The sequence below is a fragment of the Syngnathus typhle genome, linkage group LG6 (assembly GCF_033458585.1).
Source record: "Syngnathus typhle isolate RoL2023-S1 ecotype Sweden linkage group LG6, RoL_Styp_1.0, whole genome shotgun sequence".
NCBI classification, from domain to species: domain Eukaryota; kingdom Metazoa; phylum Chordata; class Actinopteri; order Syngnathiformes; family Syngnathidae; genus Syngnathus; species Syngnathus typhle.
Window position 1 is genome coordinate 4,414,531 of NC_083743.1, and position 21,894 is coordinate 4,436,424.

At 42.0% G+C, this 21,894-nt stretch overlaps 1 protein-coding gene across 3 annotated transcripts in view; it reads right to left on the bottom strand.

Moving 5' to 3' along the window:
* Positions 1 to 16,833, bottom strand: part of cadm1b (cell adhesion molecule 1b) — a 122,085-nt gene extending 105,252 nt beyond the window's left edge. For all 3 annotated transcript variants that reach the window (XM_061280865.1, XM_061280866.1, XM_061280864.1), the window contains exon 1: positions 16,676 to 16,833. In XM_061280865.1, the coding sequence (XP_061136849.1) occupies positions 16,676 to 16,751 (76 nt within the window). In that variant the 5' untranslated portion in view covers positions 16,752 to 16,833. The remainder of the gene's footprint in view (positions 1 to 16,675) is intronic.
* Positions 16,834 to 21,894: the final 5,061 nt, after the last annotated feature.

The following is a 21,894-nucleotide window of genomic DNA, read 5'->3' on the forward strand; positions in this document are numbered from 1 at the left end:
GCACTCAAAGGAAAGGAGGATATTTTCTTTAGGAATTAAATACAGCACACATGCACTCAAAGGTGAAATGAGTGCTTTCTGGCTTATTAAATCCCGAGGTGGGAGTCATTTGATTATTTTCGCTCCTTCACTTGCGCTTCTAACTCCTGTCACACCTCAAACTACAAATTAATTTGCTTAAAGATGCAAAACCTTACTGTCCTCCAAGTTCTACTCAGGCAAAAAATATATCTTGGGCTATTTAACTGTTTCCCCCCGCATATATTAAAGTTTTACTGAATACGGCCGCCTAAGATTGAACAACTGATTTTTAAATTTTGTGGTGAAGATTGCCGCATATTAAAAATTTACATTAAAGTCGCAAGGGGAGGTGCACTATCCAATCTAGGAGAAACAGATCGCATTGCTGACCGGTCGCCAAATCTGAACTGTCCACCAACTTGCCCGGTTTATAATTCCTTTTTCATCATGTATTTAACAACGTCCAAAGAAATAAGTCAATAAACTTGAAGTGGTCCTTCTGGCAGGCCTATTAAATTAAACAGTGAGCGCGGATGAAAAAAAAAACCCAGATGATTGGATTATAATCAAATAAAACATTTTGGGATAAAAACATTGAAATTGGGTCCCTTTCTTTGCGTTGTTCTTCCCTTCCCAAAAATAATTTGGCCAGTGATTTGCTCACACTGAGAGCCTCTGTCAAACATGATCAAGGTACTGTAAATAGCTTGCCTAAGTCCAATATTGATTTTGAGCTGCCACAGCGCGCAAAGTCAACTTGATCCAATTTTGATGCTTTTGAGGACTCCAAGCTCTGTTCTGTCCTGTTCCACTTGAAAAGCTCAAGCTGGAAGAAAATGATTCTGGAATACATAACAAAACTTCTTTTGCTTAAACGATTATATTAAACTTTTTTGTGTTAGCGTGCTAACTATTCCGCCAGATCATGTAGATAATTTGATTTTTTTTTTCCCACACAAAACACTTTACCAAAAGGTTCAAAACATACAATAAGCACGTTGTAGTCAGTTTATTTAGCCAAATGTCTCCTGTTCAAATAGGGAGTTCTTTGTTAGCTTGCCAGAAAGCATTATCATGTTAGCACCCGTTCAACCCGTTTTTTGCTAGCTTAGAAAGTTATCTTCACGCAGTTATTATGTATTTGGGGGTCTGGAACCAAACTATCATTACAAAACGTTCGCATAGTTTACGCATAAAACATCAAGCTAGCTCGTCGTAGAAGTTAATATACACATGCTGGCCATCGTTTTACGATTAATTTAAATCGTACAACTTTGAATGTACTCCAAATTACACCTCTGGGCTCAAATATAAACACACAGTCAGTTCAATCATTTTAATAAGTGGCTCTGCAGGTTCTTGAAAGCCTTTTAACTTCACAAAGCCGAGCGCTATTAAACAGTGGCTGCCGGTTTGTCTTTGCCAGCATGAAAACGATTTGCATTCACTGGACCGACCAATTCTCAGAACAATGGCCAAGCAACGCTACAATTTCATCCAATGTGTATTCCACGTTTAATACAAATTGACTTGTCGAAGGGGAGTTGTTTTTACTGAAAAATGACAAACCGCTCCATTTTCTAGTGGCCAATATCATAACACAGGTGAAGTACAGGATGTTCATTGACTATGAAGGTGGCTCCCTCATTCCTGAACTCCAAAATAATAGATTGCTTATATTGGATTCTGGTCAAAACTGTTATTAAATGGCTGTGTATTGATTTTTTTTTTTTTTTTTTTTTTATTCAGTGCTCAGCTAAATCTGCCCACAGTGAAGGTCTAGATAAGAAATAAATAAATTATTCATTGATGGATTGATTTCATTTAGTTGTTGTGGCAGCCCATTAAGGTGGCCTACTTATCATAAATATGCTGTTTATATATACCCTTGCAAGTGCACCTGAGGATAAAACTTTTCGGAGGTCATAAAAGTTGAAAAAAGAAATGCGGACAGATGCGACGGGGGTCACTCTAGGGGGCCCGGAAAATAAGAGCGAGAATATTCATGTCGCCGTCCCACTGGGAGTTTCTGGAACCTTTTTGGCTCTTTCATGACCGTCACCCGACTCCCGCAGTAGCGAGCTCGTGGGCACGATGCCTGGACGGCGCACTCCAAAAGAGAAAGTGCAACCAGATGGCCTCCGTATCCTTTTACCCTGTGGTTTGGGGTTAACTGGGTGACGCCCACTCGGAGATTCGCACTGCAGAGATGCTGTTGTTTGGATACAAAAAGCCCTTCAGACAAATTAGAAGAGTATTTTCAGAACTGGAAAGCTCATATGTTGGGTTTTTTTTTGGGGGGGGGGGGGGTAAAAAATGGAAGTTGGCTGAAGCGTGATCTCGCTCCCAAACTAACGTCAGTAAAGATCTAACCTCCTCCATAACGAGTTTCCTGGCACTTAATATGAAAAGGGTGAGCTTCATTTTACGGGAGGCGGCCACCTAGTCCTGGCCGGGCGATCTTCACCCGAGGCTACGAGAAGACAGCCGAGGATAAATTACAACCTCCCGACCGGCGGCTCTTTCTCATGCTTTCATTTGCGCGGACAATTAATCAGCCATCACTGGAGAGCTCTTTGCTTGTCAGAATGAGAATTTTATTAAGGATGTCCTTTATGGGGCTTAATGAGACTTATGTCTTCCTTGAGTATTTCATTTGCCGCACAAAGCCTCGCCGCTAGCAACCTTAAGGTCTTTTTTTTTTTAAACGGCGAGGCTTTTTTGTTACTCTCCATGATTGTGACTCGCTCTTTGAACCGAGAGGCGACGTCTCCCTCGCGTAATTGCAAATCGCGCCGCGCTCGTCTCGCTTTAGGCTCAATTGAGGTTGAAAGTGTTTTAGGTCGTCCTGACATCGTTTCGATGCGATGGCCAGCCTTTGGAAATCGAACCAAAGTCTGACGGAATGACAAAACTGAATTTATTCAGGCTGAATTGGTCTGTTGGTGCGTCAATTGCTGTAAAGAAACATACAAGATGTACAGTTTCTTGCTGAAGGGCAGTTGAATATTCTGCTTGAAATTAATTATTTTTAGTGTTAAAGAACCAAAAAAGTCATTTTATCTATGTATTTTTTTTTAGTTTGATTTTAGCTCAATTAATCTGTTATTGGAATTTTACCTTAAGGCAAGTTTTTTTTTTATATATATATATTTTTTTTTTTTATTATTTAATTTTTTTTTTTTAAACAATTTTCTGAAATAGGAAAAAAGTTTAAAAAGAACTTAATGAAACCAATTTTCCTCGAAATTGTCCTGTTTTGAGGGGGTGGCCCTGTCTCATGCAAGTTCATCATCCTCAGCGCTCCTTTGCTGTTTGCAGATGTCGTTACCATGACAACTTGCACTTGAGGCCCTACTTCAAAAGGTGAGCCCCCCCCCCCACAAAGCCAGCCCAGAAAATATTTGCCCTCACAGAGGCCATATCACACCTGCCCATCCGTGTGCAGATCAGCGAATGTGGCGCATGCATCGGAGCCAAATCTTCCATAACAAATAAACCCCGCCCTCAAATAGACCCCTCCCTTCCGCCGTCACGATCTTTCTTTATCCCCTCTGCACAATACAACCATGCTTGTTTTTTGGCATGGAGCCAAGGCAGAAAAAAAAAAAATTCTTTTACTATCAATTCCAGACTGATAAGGATGACTGGAACATCGTTCAGCGACAAAATAAAGCGGCCTCAAAAGTGACCCAAAATACATTCTTGGCAGTCATAGATCAAGTTAAGACGGCTACTTTCTGACATCCCGCTTGGCCATCCATCAATAATATCACCTAATCTTCAGCCAGGATATATATTTCATCGTTTCATTATCTCCTTTTGTCACGCCGCTGTTTGTGATTAATTGTGAGCGTTGGCAATGCCAGGGGGGCAAACTTGTCAAACATATGCGTAATGAGTGTGTAATTGTCTCAATAAAACGCCGTGACGCTTTGCCGTCGATCATGTCGGAATCGGATTAGAGCGATTTTCACGGCGCGCGGCACAAAGTGCCTTAAGAGCGGGAGATGATCTATGGTGGCGGCTGAGACGTGGGGGTCCAAGGACAATCTGGGCGAAGATAATACCCAGCTGTGGCCGCGCACACACTGATACGGACACACACCTTCACACAAATACTACTTAGTGGTTGAGACAAACAAAAAGCACCATGGGAAGAAATCACCGGAGAATATTTTGACGTTCATGTTGTTCTGCAATATGTCAAAATTGGTTATTATTCTCATTAGAGGGAAAAACCTTTTTCTCAGTTTCTCAACAATAGCCAACAGGTTGTATCGGTCAAGCTCAAAGAGCAAAATCTTAATTCAACGCCGCAGTTGTCCACCGTTTAAACAAGCGATGGCGCGGCGCCAATAGAGCCACGGCGATACGTCACGACGACAGCCGGATGGAGTGATGATGATTTAAAAGGCCGGCTGAGAGGAGACAGCTTGTCTGAAAGCCTCTGACGCCACAAGAGTCACCTTCACGTCTCCTCTTTGGTCGGAAAAAGGAAGCCTGGCGGCTCTCGTAAATAAACGGTGATTAGGATTGGGCGGCAGAGAAAGGAACTTGCTAGCCATCCCGACGACGGTGACGTTTTAATACTCGGTAATTACGTCGCTGATGGCCTAACTGTTCGGGGGAATGGCCGACAGTAAATAGCTTTGTTTTGCCGCAAATGGCTCGGATGAATATGCAGAGGTGAGCGACGCGTGGCTAAATGCACGCCGTGGTTTTGTCAGACATGCGTTTAACGAGACGCGTGTCACACTAAAAGTTTGTTTACCGGCGGCGGCGGCCGCGGCGTTACAAGCGACAGCAGGCCGCTAATTGTGTCAGCGGCAATTAGAATAAAGTCTTGACAGACAGGCGCCGACCCGCTGACTGGCATCCGCGTGGCCGTGAAGACGCCGTCTGTTTCATCGGCTTATCGACAAAATTCAGAGTCAAAGGTGCGGCGGTTATCGCTTTGTTGCGACGGAAGAGAAACAAACATCGAGCGAGACGAATTTATTGCTGAATTGCATGTTTGCGTGTCAAACGTACATACGCACAATTTAAGCACAAATTGTTTGCACTGCTCACACACAAAAAATTAAATCTAATCAGTAATTGTGATCTCAAAGTCGCGGAGGTTGAGGACTCTGACATTTAGAAAGCTCAGCCAAAGTTCAATTAAGGGGTAAAAGTTTTGACCTTAACTACTAAAAATGCTGCTTGATTCATTTTTCCACTTGGGTCCCTCACTGGACCTTGAGACCAGATGCCAAAAAGCGTTTCTCATCTTACTAACACACACACACGCACACATGCGTACACACACACGCACAAACACAAGGTCAAAATTTGAGCGATGAATAAAAGCATCAGGAAACAGATTGGAGCTAAACTTCCTCAACTGCAAAATTTGCCTCCTGGCTAAAGTATGATCACTTGTTTTCACGATTTACTTTTTGCCGAGTTTGCGCAAATGACAAACGCCATCTTAAGTGGCATCCAATCAGAAGAAAAGGTGAAAATAATGCTAATTGAAGCCTTTGTGGCTAATTAGAAGCATTAAATGGGCACAATGAATGACACACACTTAGATTCTAGCCCAAATGAAAATCAGTCCTTCGCTCAAATGGAAAATATTAAGTACGGCAAAAAAATACAGTTTGAAACGACGATAACCTGAAACTGTCAAAACCGCCGCAATCGAGGTCCTCCCGTACAAACATTAAAAAGACGGATTCGCCCCACGCGGTGCACTTAACGCCATTAAAATGGAGTACTGAAAGCCGTCTGTCTTCATTTTGGAGTAGCAAATGGAGACACACTGCAGCTTTTTTTTAATTTATTTTTTTATTAATTGTTCAACCAACTTTTTGTTTTTTTAAAGCAAAAGATAAGGACAGACGCAAATGATTCATTTCAACGTCGGCCACTAACATTTTAGCTTATGTTTTATGCATACCTATTAAAGTCAAGTATGTTAACATTAAGCACCAATAAAAATAAAAATGTTGTAATATATAACGACAGGGGGACCAAAGGCGGGTTCCGCATTCTGAAATCGTAGCGAGCGTTAAAATCCAATTTCAAATTTACGACGGTGCAGAAAATGTAACCAAAATGAAATTAATTCAAAAAAACAACTACAATACCAATCAAAATAGATCCGTCACACCTTGTAATGAACCTTAGCACTCATTTCATGCCTTGTATGGGAAGACAATTCATTATTTATTTATTTTTTCGATTTACTTGCCTGAGGCACAGACGCGCAGTGGCGTGAGAGGAGAATGACAATTTCAAGCCACAAATGAGATCCGTTGCGAAGATTTTGAGTTGTTTACGCCAAGGTGACGCCTCTGAGAAACTTTTTTCCTCAACATTAAGGCCTGTCGAATTAATTGATTTCAAATCAACATTGAGATATAAAAAATAAAATCATAATTCTGTTTTACTATTTTTTTTTAATTTTTTTTTTAAATTTTGGCCAGTCTGTTTTTGCAGTTTTAATCTAACAGGGGGCGCTCATAGATTTTCCAAAACCGTCCATCCCTTCTGAAAAAAAAAAAATCTGAAATCAAACATTTTTGACGGATTACGGCGAGTTAACCTCCACTGGGCCGAGGCCGCTATTTAAATAAATCTTGGCTGCGATACAGTGAAAGAAGAGCGCTGCCGACATGTCAGAATGATACACAGCCGCATGCAAATACACCAGAGCGAGCGCCGGAGCATCTTCGCGGAACGCCGGCAAAGGGATTTCACCCACTTTCCCCTGGCACCAAATCAGAATGGATTATGATGTTAATTGGGAGGATTCGGGTCGCTGTCACACCTTGTTAAAAACTTTTACATTTGCTGTCGTTTGCAATTCAATGTCACGTCACTCTGAAGGGGAAGTTAAACTGGCAGCCGACGTGATTGGAGAATAAAAGAACCGTCGGCGCTCTCCCGGTGAGAAACAATCAGCTCAAACTTTACAACATGTTTTGATGAAGGTGACAAATAGAATGCGTGTTGTACATTTTTACAAGTCGGGATAATCCGTAGTTGGATCGGTAGACGAGGCGAGGCGGATTTATTTAAACGGCGCATTTTCATACACAATGCGATTGACATGGAAGCATTCATGAACTCAATCGTTAAAAAGAGGAAATAAAAATAGCTTAGGAAAAGAACGTACAGTACCCGAATATGATTTTGGAGGACATTTTTTTTAGACCTAAATGACAAAACTTCATTCCGATTAAGTGCAGCAGAACAGCTCAATGCTCCTTCACCATATTTGCTTTCAGTGGGGGCGGAGTCTAAAATAAAACATAGAACGGATAGCGCGGCGTACAGGGTGACGACCCCCGGACTCTTAACTCGATGGGGAAACTTTCCCATGAATCCCGAGTGACACATTGACTGATATTTTGATGGAGCGCAATACAGCAGCCTGCAGCTCAAAGCCATTCATTCTGTCACAGCGCACCTCCAGGCCCGTCCGAGCGTAGCCGCCCGCTAACAAAACCATTTACATCTCGCGAGCAGCCCATCCACCATTTCCAATAAAATGTCGCAATTGATGGATGTCATTTTGGTGCTCATAGACGTTAACTCCACTCGCGAGCTTCCTCCCAATAACAATACGCCGCCACTTTATGAGGTCTGGAGAAGCGATTCTTTTTAATGAGGCCTGTTTACACGTATTGATGCGTTTTACATCTTCCTTTTCTGAGCCAGACCGGGGGATTTGTAATTCCCTGACTTGAGTTGTAAAATGATTTTATTCTTGTTGTCTTTATTTAAAATAGTGGTTAGCAATCACCGCGGTATCGGAATATTACAGCTAGCATCCCTTCGGGTGTTTTTAAAGATGGTTCCGCTAAACACCCGGATGAAATGCTAATAAATACATCTCTGTTAATGTGCTGAGTCCTGATGTTTTTTTTTTTTCTTCTTTTATTACATTTTTCAAAGGTAATGCTCTCACGCTAGAGTCTAGCTTCGACGAGCAATATCGAGCCTTCAATAACAACGCGAGCCATTACGGGCATTTTAGCGAGAGTGGTTTGGGCCTGGTTCGACTCTCTCTGGACACGACATCCATCGGTGCATGACATGTATGAATGTACTCGACATCAAGTACAGTACCTACTAGCATGCGTTATAGTGCGGAAACAAAGCAGCTTCTTCCAAGAGAAAGAACACAATGAGGACAAAGTGGCGTGAGTCAGTTTCCAGTCAGAGGAAAACAAGTAAATGTGTAAAATGTGGAATTTTATGACGATGACAACGAGCAGCTTTCCTACCCACACGCGAGTGAGCGGCGGTAGCACAGAGCACTTACGACCAACGGACAGGCAGTTTACACAAGAGTTTTTTTTTTTTCCCCCACCAACCCGAGACGCGAAGCCTCGCAGGGAGAAAATCCATACGCTCGATAAACAGCATGAGAGCCGAGCAAAGTTCATTTTCCGCACTCGAAAAGTTGAGAGCACCGAGGTGATACTTTGCACACGGCGACGTGAAGCGGCTGCGATGCGGCCAAAGTCGACAAGTTGGGCCCCAACTATACGGAATTAAAAAAGAAATTCCAAACCGTACTGTGGGCTACACGTCTTCTCCCGCAACTGCTAACCAAACAAACTTTGTCGAGTTTACCCGCTTTGTAAAGGATCTAAAGGATCGCTTGTACAAGTGCGTCAATCTCCCAGACGAGAAACAAAGGCAACCAAAAACATTTTCAACTGTGGTTTATTCTAAAGCCCATAGCTCATTAAGCAGGACCCAACAAAAATACCCCCAGAAGGAAGAAAGGAAATAGAAACAAAAACTTGTGATGATTTGGGGACGGTATTAGCCTCCAATTACTTGCCAAACCACTGCGGGCTTATATCTAATTTTAGAAGCGTAACAACGAGAACAATCAAGTGTTTTGTAAACCGCAGAAGCAAGACTAGGTTAGGCCTGGGTGACGACTGAGATCAGGCCTATCTCGACTCTTACCGTTATTTATTCATAGCTGTGTCAAACATTTATTCAGACTGTACATTTTTTTGTTGCTAGCTGCACTGCTACTGCTAGCTGTGTATGTTGTTTTGTTATCTCGCGTACGAAACGCACTCTATAAATATAACCGCCTTGGCTTTCCTATATAATATTTAGAGTCCGCACATAAAGTACAGTATTGATTATTCATGTCCAAGGTTGCCACAGAGTGCTGCTCCCTATCTGCTCAGTCTCTCCGCCTGATGTTGTAAACGCATAACGTCGATATTTTGGGATTTTTCTACACGGACAAACGCATTCATATCAGTCCCCTTATAGATCGAACATGACATGTTTTGAGTTCACTGCTTGATGCTTTGGGCAGCGTCTTGTTAGATACAAAACACAGCTCCATTTGAGAGCCAGCACATCAGGCCCATATTTCCTCCCAAATACATTTAGCTGTCATCCACGATGTAAACAATGTGACTTTGACTTTCCCCTTCCATTAGCTCTATTGCCTCCCGTGTGTGTGTCTTGGAGTGTGTGTGTGTGTGTGCGCTGCAATGACTCAAGTATGAGAAATAATCAATAGGCTCCAAGTCTGGCCCGTTGTGCTTGGTCGGAACACTCCCGATCAGCCTGACAAAGACGGATTGGGGCGCCACGTCCGAAAGTAATTAAGACGGTCTGTCGTCATACGGATGAAATCAGAAGCGTGACGTCCCCGAGGCAGGCGGCGCAAAAACGTGTTAAAGGGGATGTATTATGGAAAAGACATATTTTTTTATTTCTCGTACAGGAGTGGCTCAGCCTACAGCCAGGTTCAATTCCTACTGCGGTACCCCGATTTATTTTATCCGAGTTGTAACGCGGCGTCGCTAACTTATGCTAATGCTATGCTAAAGTTGTACATTTTGAATGGGAAACGGGAATAAACCTTGAATGTAAACTATTGAACGTTGTTACTTTGATAGGGAGCTTAAAATACAGTTAAGGAAATGGAGTTGAGCATAATTTTAAATAGAACAAATTTACAACTATATTTTCTACACCTTTGGAACTTTGTTTTGAGAAGAAAAATTTAGCCCAATTTAAAAGCGCTACTATCGGCTAAATAAATAGGCCAATCAATTAATCAGTCGGGCTTAACTTTTTAACAAGAAGAGCAATAACTGACTGACAAACACCAACCGATCAAACGAAACAATATCTTCAATTCAAACAAACAAATCATTTCAAAGTTCTTTTTCTAATCCTAACAGATACACTTGGACTCCTCGATTTGAAGACATCACTTTTGACTCCGCATGTAATCAACATTTTCTAACATGGCGTCGTCTGATCGGTAATGAAAAATCTTTCCGGTCGGCGCCTCACGTAACACTTCTGCTAACAACACACAAAAGATTATTCTCGGAATATTGCTTTTACTTTATTGCATTTGCCGGAGTCATTGCTGAACCCCCCCGCGCCACCACCTCGTCCCATCCCTGAATGTGCTGTTCAAATAAAATTTGAGAAACATTAGAGTGTGTCTGGAAGGAGGAGAAAGGAATAGTAATGCGGCGGGAAGGGGCTACTCTAAAGTTGTTGCCGTGTTTTGCCACACATCCCGCTGTGCGCGGGAATAACGTTTCATTCCGTGTGCATAAATGCATCGGCAAACAGCACTCCAGCTGGAGATGTGTTAAGGAGAAAAAAACAACAACACAGTACCTGTCCCTTAAATTTCGGTGAGATATAAATCAGGGACACAAATTGATTTCCATTTTCCATTTTTATTCTTATCGGAAAGTGACAGCTGTGGCACATTATTGTCCTATTAGGCGGTGGAAAGGTTTATCAGGGACTCCTTTTTTTAAGGAGACATATTATATGAACAATTTAAAACAGTTAAGAGGGCTCAGCAAATTGGTCTTAAACTTGCAGCTTAGCAGATAGTGGGGAAAAAAAAATTTCAATAAAAGGCTTCTTGCTGTTTAATGTTGCTCCCTCTTGAAACATTACTGTCAAGGAAAATAATAAAAGAAAACGGTGTATTTAAAACGTGATTTAAAACTTTGCTAGCTTGATTTTTGCCACGTTTTCTGCTTTGATTCAACACACATTGGTGTGCTCCGTTTGAATTTTCGTACTGGGTAATACATACAGCACATATACATAGATTAAACGCTGAGGAGGAATTTTGTGATATACAGAAATGTAAAATAGAGCCTAGCAAACAGCCAAAACAGTTTTTGCAAAACCCCAACCCTAACCCTACCCCCCCCCCCCCAGTATTGTAGTTTTTGTAATACGGAAATTGCATTCTAATTTGAATTTGACGAAGAGTTCAGGCCTACTCAAATGCTATCATCCTAACTCATGGCAGGCGACTGTAATGCAAAGGTTCCGTTGAATTAAATGATAGCCTGTGCCAGAAACATTTACGACCGTGGTTAAAAAAAAAAAAAAAAAAAGCGAGCGAGCGAGCGCAAGGTCAAGGCGACTCTACATTCATTTGGACAGAAGCAATGGTGCATATTGGTTTTGGCTGGGCATAAAACAAAGTGGAATAAGAGTAAGCAAAGCGTATAATGCAAATAAGAGGCAATAAAAGCAAAATGCTGAACGATAATTCGGAGTTGGGCTCGACATTGGATAAAAATCAATCAATCGAGAAAACCTGTCTATTTTGGCCATCTGACAAGATCCGAATTTTTTTTCAAATCATGCCCCCGCCACTGAATAAGCAGGGGAGTTGGTATCCCGTGAGCCCCGACAACCTGCTGCCTAGACGAAGCTGTGATTTTGGCGCGACAAGTGGCAGCTAGAGATTGAACGACGCTGAGAAATGTTGTCCATCCGCTCAACGAGTGGCGTGATTGCGCCCAAAGACCGTGGTCGTCCGCAAAGCGCGGAAATCATTCTTTAAAATTTCCGAACCAGATGGGCGTTTGAGTTTAGTGTGTCACAAGGAAGGGGGGAAATAGTTAAAGGCGGCTTGTGATTGCTCCATCAGCCAAACTAATGTGGTCTTGTCTATGTCCCATTCAGAAGCCGCCAGTTTGCCCTTCCGATTGTTAGCGTTCTTGCGACCGCGGCCAATCGGGTGAGAGCAAGCGGCAAAAACAATGCGCTATTGATGCTTCCTCATTAACACGGCGCAGTTATGAATGGAGGCTTCTGTCATCTTCCGTTTGCCCTAATTGACCGGTCTACATTTCAACGAGTCGGAGAGATGCTTCCCAAGGTTTTCGCGCCATTTTTTTCTCTCGTTCTATTTGACTGAAGACGTGATTCAGAGTTGAACCGAGTTGGCACTTGTCTGACCTTGTAGGAGGTAGAACACATCCAACACTCTACACCACATAATAAAGTGTTCTTTGCAAACGAGCTTGCTACCATTGCTGAAAACTTCATATTTGCTTTGAGAGGTCAGAAACCTTTGCGGCCCTGATCAATTTTATTGGATTTCACCGCGAGCGTACAGACACACTTATGGTGTAAATCAGTCATTCTCAACCAGTGTGCTGTGAGGGATCATTAGGTGATAAGTGAGAAATGTTCTCCTCGAATTTAATATGTATTATTATTTATATATATTAATATAATATTTTGATATTTTATATTTTATTTTGTTGTATTTAACATTCTTATTTAATTTTTATTTGAATATTTTTTTTGCTTTATAGTTGTATTTTATATTTATTTCAATATTTCTATTTTGGTTTTTTTTGGTTGAATCAACACAAAAATTCCCTCGAAAATTTTACTTGCTTCGTCAATTGAAAAATGTTTTTTTTTTTTTAAGTTATTCAGCTCAACCTGGCTCAGCACAAGTTGGTTAGCTCTCATGTAAACATGGAAGCAGAGCAGAACAAGAGGAAAGGCTTGCCGCCATGTCAAGTGTGATGAACACAAAGGAAGTGGCCCAAATGACTCCGGAGCAAGTATCCAGTCAGTGGCACTTCTCCATGCGAAGCTCCCTTCCAATAATAAGATTAGTTAGCAGCACATTAAGTAGAGCCATGCATTATCTAGCAATTAGTAGGCGGGGGGGCTTATTAAGCTGTTTAATGTAAATTTAATGAGCAATAAATTCGATTTCTTTAAATAGAAGAGGGAATTATTGTTACAAATGATGTACCGGGGTGATCTAATGCACAGGGCTCACGCGTGGGCTCTATCGATGGGCCATTAAGTGCAGGATCATCATCATCATCCTTGACCACGTTGCTAGAATACGAGTCCTTTTATGGAGTCAGGTGTGTGAATTATTAACTGACTCGAGGAGCCATCATTTAAGGAAGAATCCAAGTTATTAATTTGCATCTAATTATTGAAAAATGACGAAATAAATCACATGTCAACAGGTCTCACCTATTTCTGTACTTCGGGCAACATGGTTTTTCTCACTTTGTCATTCGTCTGAAGAGTTCCTTGACACGTCTGCGCACCCCCGTAAGAAAATGTCTCCCGACTTATTAATCGGCCACGCAGCAATACATTGATTCATCGGTCGCTTCCTCCCTTAGAATCGATATTTTGACAAGCCAATGGAAGAGTATGGTAGTTACAAATGAAATCACTTGCTTTCATTTTAACGGGCTGATCGACAGACCGAGTGACAGACAGACGGACCGACCGACCGACTCATCGTCCAACCAACAGACAGACTGATCGACAGACCCATCGACAATCCGGCAAAGCGACAATCCGGCCAAACCGACAGACCAACTGACAATCCGGTAGACAGGAAGACTGACAATCACACTGACTGATTGAAAATAATCGTCATTAGTTTCACCCATCTTTTTATCGATGAGAGGTCATCAAACAGGAGACGGTGCGTTCTAGTACGATGTGTGGAGCACCCCCCCCCGACACACACACACAGGGGCAGCCACAACAACAAGTCAATCTGAGTGATCTCAACACTTGTATCATCACCGAGGGAGCAGAATAGGGAGACGGACACGAGCGATCACTCACGCTGGCAAACTGCTGGCTGCCAGACGGCGGCGGCGGCGGCGGCGGCGGCGGGCTGCCTTGAGTGGAGCGTGCCAACCGCAACCCCCCCCAAACTAACAACTGTATGTTTCCTTTTGTTTCTCCGAGACGCTGTCCTTCAGCAACGCCCGCGGGCTCAGTGACAGCTCCGCATTGATCCACTTCTCCATCGCTCAGGCCTGACGGATGGTTTCGAAGCGACAATACCTTTTCTCACATGAAGCCGTCTAATACGCCGGGGGAGGACACGTCGCGACGACTCGCGATTAGCAGACGATTAGCAATCGTGTCTACCGTAATCCAGTGAAGAAATGGAGTAGAATCGATTTTTCTCACTCATTATTTGAGCACAAAAGCGGATACAAGCTTATATAAAGCCAGAAGATGCTATTTATGAGCACATCTATGGCCTTTTCTATTGTTTGCTAGCAATGAGCTAAATGGACTTCATCAAGGCAAAGTTGTTTTGAATACACAAAGTGCAATCACTTGATGTAAAATTCAACAGGCGGCGGCGATCAACAGCTCAGAGCGTCTTTTTAAGCCGAGTTGTTTACGACAGCACCTTCCGCGCAACGCTGCTGCTTGTCGTAAAATCAGTCGAGTTGACTATGTGTACTTCTTACAGTCAATTCAGAGTGTGAGTACTTTTTTGCCACCTCTGGCATTGGTTGTTGTTGTTTTTCATCCGCATCCAGCTGGCGCCGGTCCGAATACGAGTCCACTTACTCGACGCGACGCAAAGCCAATACATTATTTTCTTTGACTGTGAGGTTAATTAAATTAACGCCAGGACGGGGGTAAGACACTGCTGAATGCGCTTGCACTCCAATGGGATGCATAATACGATCAACAACTGTGAAATACAAGCGTTACGTGCAGACGGCTGAAGGATGACGGCTACGCTCGTGAGACAATTGTATAAAAAAAAAAAAGAAAATCAACCTTGCTCACTTTGGAAAGCTGTATTGATTAACGTACTTGTTGGTTTTATACAGATTTTGAGATTGAAGCAATGTGTCATGGCTTTCCAGCTATTTACCGAATGGTGATGTCATTAATATGGATTACCTGAGAGTCTAACAGAGGACAGGAACAGCGTGTAAAACATGAACATAGTACAATAACAACACTTCAGAAATAATTATAATAATAATAAAGTCTATGCTAGCGCAGTCATATAAATCAAGATCATATTTGACACACATTCATCCAAGAGACATCTTTGGCGCTGCTGTTTTGGTTAGCAACAGAGTTCCAATAGGCTCTTCCATTACAAAATGCTCGTATTAAGCCGCTTGGGAATTTTGTTGCCTTTTGACAACAACAAAGAAGCAGAATGTCTAATGCTCAATTGATTGATTGATTGATTGATTGATTGAATATTTATTGATCCCCAGGGGTGGGGAAATTCAGGCCCCAGCAGTATCCATACCACAGAGTGGGTATACAAAAGACACACAGATGGCATGAGCGCAACTCAATAGGCTCTCATAAGGCTGCCAAAGAAAGTCAGAAAGTGCTCAAGATAAAAGCCATCAAAGCAAATCAAAGCTAAAAGACAAAGGTAAAAAAGTAACAGATCAAAGCTAAAAGACAAAGGTAAAAAAGTAACAGCGGCCAACCAGCACCCCTCAATACAAGAGAAAACCCCAAAACACCCAAAATAGCCTCCACGGGGTCAATCGACAGGTGTAAGGGCAGTCCATTTCAACGGCGCCCAACGGACCGTAGTCGTGAATCGGTGAAAACGTCACAAAGCAGGCCAACGTGTGAGCAGCCATTCCTTGAAAATACCGTCCTGATGTTTTTAAAACCATACACATACGCACACATTTTCCCACGCTTCCATTGAAGCGCCTGAAACACACGTACACGAGCGATTCAATATTAAAAACAAAACAACCTACATGCTTGCCATTTTTGCACAAGCCGGGAAGTGACAACAGCAGCAGCAACACAAAACACACCGCTGAGCGGGATCGAACCCAGCAGCATGCTGACATTTTACCCGCTATACATGCGCCACTGGTGTCAGCAGGGGTATCTCACACGCACACACACACACACACAGATTAAAACCCACACGGATACACACCGACGACTGCAACTCTATTGCAACCGGGGAGGTCTTTGGCAGGGAAACGACTAGGCAGCCAGTGAAAGTGCGCGCTCTGCTTCATGCATTCGTGCACAGACATGTCAGTTGTTAAACACACACACACACACTCACCCACACACGCAAAGGAGGACACGTTGTGTGAAAACGCAGCTGCAATGCGTGTTTTCCTGCCTGGGTGCACAGTTAAGGCTGTAGTGCGATGGTCGTTCAACTTGATTCAAACTGCGCTACTTTCTTGCTGCACGTACGTGTATTCGTGCGCTACTTTCAGCACACAACATCGCGTCGCAACTATTGGCAACACGCTTAAAACCCACGCCGAACCGACGGCCGGGATGCGGCACAAGCCCGAACATGCGCTATTTAGTCGCGGACTTCAACCTCGGCGCGGAAGGGTGCGAATAAGAAAGACGATGACGAAAAGCCAGTGGACTCTCGTGCGCCAGCGTTGCGCGCAAACAACTTGTGCCAACCCCCCCCACCCCCAGCTTTGCGCTCTCCCAAATATTTCTTTTTTCGCTCCCTCTTTTTAAGACACTGCGTCGTCAACATGGCAATGACAAATCCATGATGACTTACCTTTGAGGAAGGAGCCCATTGAAATCACGACAAAAGCCAGTGAGAGAGCGAGAGATCCGCTTGCCGTGCTCGCCATGTTGGACACCTGCTGGAGACTGGCGGCGTTAGATCACCTAGAGAGGGCCATGGGATGGAAATGTGCACCCATGAGGAGAAGAGAGGGAGGGAGGGAAGGGAGAGAGGAGGGGACGGGCGAGAGGAGGAGGAGGAGGAGGGATCAAACGTTGAGTCAAGCATTCTGCATTGGGTTTCAAAAGGCAAACAGAACATCGCACACTTGACGCGCTAATATTGTGCCAGTACGTTCACGGGTCACTGCGTCGTTATACTTTTCAAATAGAATAAAAGTCAATGTCTTTATACAGAACAAGCAACCAAATAAAGTACAATTATATATATTCATGACACATTCCAACATAAGATACAGTGCACACTGCATACGGTATAAACAAACAAACTGCATGTATGGATTTAATACCGACAGATATTTCTAAGATGCAACCCAAATTATCAAACGTCTCTGAATGTATGTAATCGCAATGCATCCATGACAGTGTCACTCAAAAAGTGTCAGCAATATTTACATCGGCTCAGAAAGTGTACTTTAGAAAGTGAGTGCAGCCATATAGACAAAATGGAATTTTAATAGAAAAAGAAGTGAGAAAATGGGGGGGAAATAAAATGAAGACGTTTGTATGCCCCCCCCCCCTATCATGTTCAATGTTACTATAGACTGCCCCCTGTCTGCTAATAGAGTACTGCACTTTCTAAAGGTACCTCCACTGTAGTTCTAACATAAAGCAGTGGCAAGTTCTTGTCGAATGGCAGCAAATTCAAAGAATAATTAACACAATGTCTCTTCTTTTCATAAAAGTTAGCACACTGGGAATTGGAAACGTTGCGGGAGCGTGACGATCTCCACGCATCCAAACGCCACAAAGGGCCGCTAATTGCGCAATCTATTTGGCGGGGCCCGTCGTGTCAGTCCTCATTCCATGGATGAGCAGATAGCATTTACAAGTTCACTGCTCGCTCTCTCTCTCTCTCTCTCTCTCTCTCTCGCTCGCTCTCTTTCTCCATACAGATTGAATTGCGCACATCAAATTTATTTCAGATGTTATTATCTGTGGCAGCTCGCCAGTTGCCGGTTCTGCCCGCCACTCACACACTCAACGTCTCCACAAGGTGTTTTCAACTTAACACTCATCCGTGCAGCCCAAAGATGGGAGAATGTATTTATACAAATAGAAAGTACAGGTACTTGGCAATTTCCAAAAGAGTAGACATCAGTCATTACAGCAGCTTCGTTTTCTTGTTTTGTTTTTATAGCTCGCTCCAAAGCAGACTGGCGGCTATTTAATATGAGCCCCCGTCACCATTTGCTTTTTCAATTAGCGTGAAAAGTGCGAGTAAAAGATTTTCCCCGGCCCGGGTCTTTTTCTTGGTTTTAATGTTTGATTAGAAATGCAATGGTTTTAAATTAAGATTTCTTTCCCCCAGCCCACCCCGCTCCCACTCCTACTCTTGCTAAGGGAATCAATCAAATTAGGGGGAAATTGAATTATTTGAGATGCTAATCTATTTAGGCAAAAACCATTCACCATGAAAATGTTTTCCTCCTGTTGTGAAGGAAAGAATAATTGAATCAGAGCCTTGCAACTGACCCCCGCCCACACACAAATACGAGAAGATAATAAGCAGGAATGGGTGTGTACAATTCCCGAGAGCCTAATGTAGTGGAGAGTCGTACACAAACCGATTTGGTGAGGTTCCTGCTCTGTAAGCATAGGAGCGCTTCTCAAAGTTGGACACAATTTAGCACATATTTGTTTGCACAGGTTGGACAGTATGATTTTAGGCAGGCCCACTGTAACATAAGGCAAAGTTTGAATTTAACACAGAACTTAAAAGGCAGTGGTGTGCCTCAGGGGTCCGTACCGGGCCACCAGCTTTTTAACTTTCAGCAATCATTTCGATTTGGCGCTGCAGTTTCTTTGTGTGAAGATCCCAGCTGACGAGTCCAAACTTTATGAGCGGGTTAATTAAAATTTTGCATTCATTACAACTCAACTTTACTTCAAAAAACAAATTGCTGTAGATTGTCATTGTAGACAAATGTTAATAAAATAAATTAAAAAATCAGATTTATTAATAATTATCATTGCATTTTAAGAATCAAATATGGCCCTTATGCACCAAAAAGTAACCACGCCTGAAATAAATAACATCCTCAAAGGTTCTCTGCCTACCATGGCATCTAATATATGTGCTGTACATTCAAATGATGGAATGAATAACGCGGTAAAAATGTCACCAATAATTTTCCTACCTATTACGACGTAGCAACTTTTATAGAATCCCCAGCAAGCCCATCTCAAGCACATTGGTGAATGATTACAGGAAATGATATTCCCAAAATAACACCATAGGTCATCAATTCTTCATGCCTTTGAGGTGCGAAACATGTAGCAGGTCTGGTACCTACCTGCATATTGTGTGTGGCAGACCTGAAATTATTTGCTTATTTGTGAAAACAAAAGCTTGCATTTTTCCTCTTTATTGCACAAATACAAATTACGAATCTCCAACATCTGAGGACTTCCACATTTAGGCCTCTTCAAGCCATTTAGCGCTCATCTGTACTCTTAGCGACCTGTTGCCCTCCCCCTGAACGTTAATTCATTTCAAGTGCTCCATGTAGATTTTTTCAAATATGATCCCAAAGTAGATCTCGGTCTCATATGCACCACTTTAAAAATAAAGTACATCTTCTCATCAACATCACCGGTCCTGTTTAAAGCCTCATTTGCATTGAGGCTCATAAAAGGTGTGCTGGAATATTTCAGTGCTGAAGGTAATATTTCCTCAAGTACTTTGCTTTCAGTCATAAACTGTGTGTCCATTAACACTTTCTTTGCTTTTCTATAAAGCGGTATTGTCTTGTAACGGCCGTGCGTTAATGAGGCTAAATCGCAATTTTCAGACGTCTCACTATCATGGCGAGTGAAGTTGAATAGACCAAGTGCATCTTCACTCGGCGTGTCTGAGGACAATTCCTCTAAATAGCAATACGTTCCCTATGGAGCAGGACACATTTGCATATTAATTAGAGGGGGGCAAAAATGCCTGCATAAACTAAGCTTTCATCTCCTAAAATCCAGATGAAAGGCACCCGCCGGGAGGCCGCAATATCTTGTTGGGGAAATGGCCTAAAACTTCATTCAGATGTTTGATATTTCCGAATATCCTTTATTGCTATGATATTTAATTCAAGAAGAAAAAAAAAAAAACTGTACTCATGGGCCAAACTTCTCTCATTGCCTCATTAGCGCAACATCCGCAATAATAAACATGTTGCGAGATGAAAACCTCTCATGTGACATTAGTGTCCAAATATCAGTGAACAAAAGGAGCAACACATTGCAGGTGTTATCTGGACTCGTGAAAGCCGACTAATATCAGATATCTTTATTAAAACCTGCAGGTGCCCAGTCCAGCACCTGCCTATTCAACGCTCACGCGTTCCCTCATTAAATCTCCCCTTTTTTTTTTCTGCTCCCCCCCTGTCATTCATCTCTCAACCTGGCAATAACTCAGCTGAGGACGTGAGCGATAGCAGCACCACGGCGGCCCTTTTCAATTAGTTTGCCGGATGAAAAAAAAAAACATATAATCCTCATCCTTCACGCCAGGATGCTTTCGCAGATTATAAACAGTGTGTATTAATCAGAGAATTTATGAACAAGAAACGTGTATGGGGCTGCCAGTCACATCTGCGTGTGTGTGTGTGTGTGTGTTACTCTTATGGGTTGAACTGTGTGTTTACATTACCCCCATTGATGTATTACTATATATACCGTATATATACCGTGTATATATATACTGTGTGTATATATATATATATATATATATATATATATACATATATATATATATATATATAGATACGTATATACGTATATACATATATACATATATACATATATACATATATACATATATACATATATACATATATACATATACACATATACACATATACACCTATACACATACACCTATACATATACATATACATATACACATATACATATACACATAGATATATATATATATATATATATATATATATATATATATATATATATATATATATATATATATATACATATACACACACACACTTACTAGTACTGACTCAAGAAAGTAACAAAATAAAATAAAATAAATTCCAATGTATTTAATTGGGTGCCAATTACAAGGCCGGCCCGTATCCCGGAGTCCGCCTATTGAGCACCTCTTTTCGATAGAGCAGTATATTAACCATGTTACAATGTAGTGTCAAACACTAACAATGTGTCTTTTAGGCTGGGAGGTTTAATTAATTGAAGCAAAAGTGACACGCGTGGCAACGCTGAAATGAAGGGACACTGAATTGATGAGGTCTCGTTCCTACTCTCAAAATATGCAGCTGTGAATGTCATTTCAGGTAGGTCTTTTTTCTCAATATTTTTATGAAAGAAAAAAAAAAAAAGGCAATTTAATGGCATAATGGGGGCAATCCATTTTGGTGAATTGTCACAATAATTAATTGAGAAGTGTCGAGTGTTTTTAGTGTGGAGAAACGGTGTGACGACTCCACCGCTATTGGATTGGAAAGTTAATGGGGCAGGTGAGCAGGGGGCGATCGACAGCCCCAGCCGTCAAGTCAGTTTAATTAATTAGCCTGCGTACACGTTTCTGCAATCCTGTCAAAAATGGAAAGGTGAGGGGAGTAACATTAGGAATATTTGACTGTGTCTAATTTATGATATTAGAGTAGAAGTGTATTCTTTCTTGTAAGAAAGACAAGTCAAAGCGCAGCCATGCTAATGTCTAAGCTAACCCAAACACCTTTGTTGTTCTATCCTGAACTGTGACCTTAAAACCCAGGTTCCAATCAAATCATGATTTTTGGGGTACCATTAAATCACTTCTGCCCCTTGTAGTCCAACTTCCAAGTGATGTAACCAAAAACTTCATTTACAAATTGAAACGACGACAATAGAAACAGCACTTTTTTTTTTTAAATCGTTCAATTCGAGGCTTTTTTCTTTCAATTAGCTATATAAGAGATTTTTTTTTCTTTCCTTCTTTATCTACAACTTCATTGTTTCTTCTCCAGAAAGCTCTCAAAGCACTTATAATTACTCTTTGCGTGCAGCAACAAATGGCCTTTT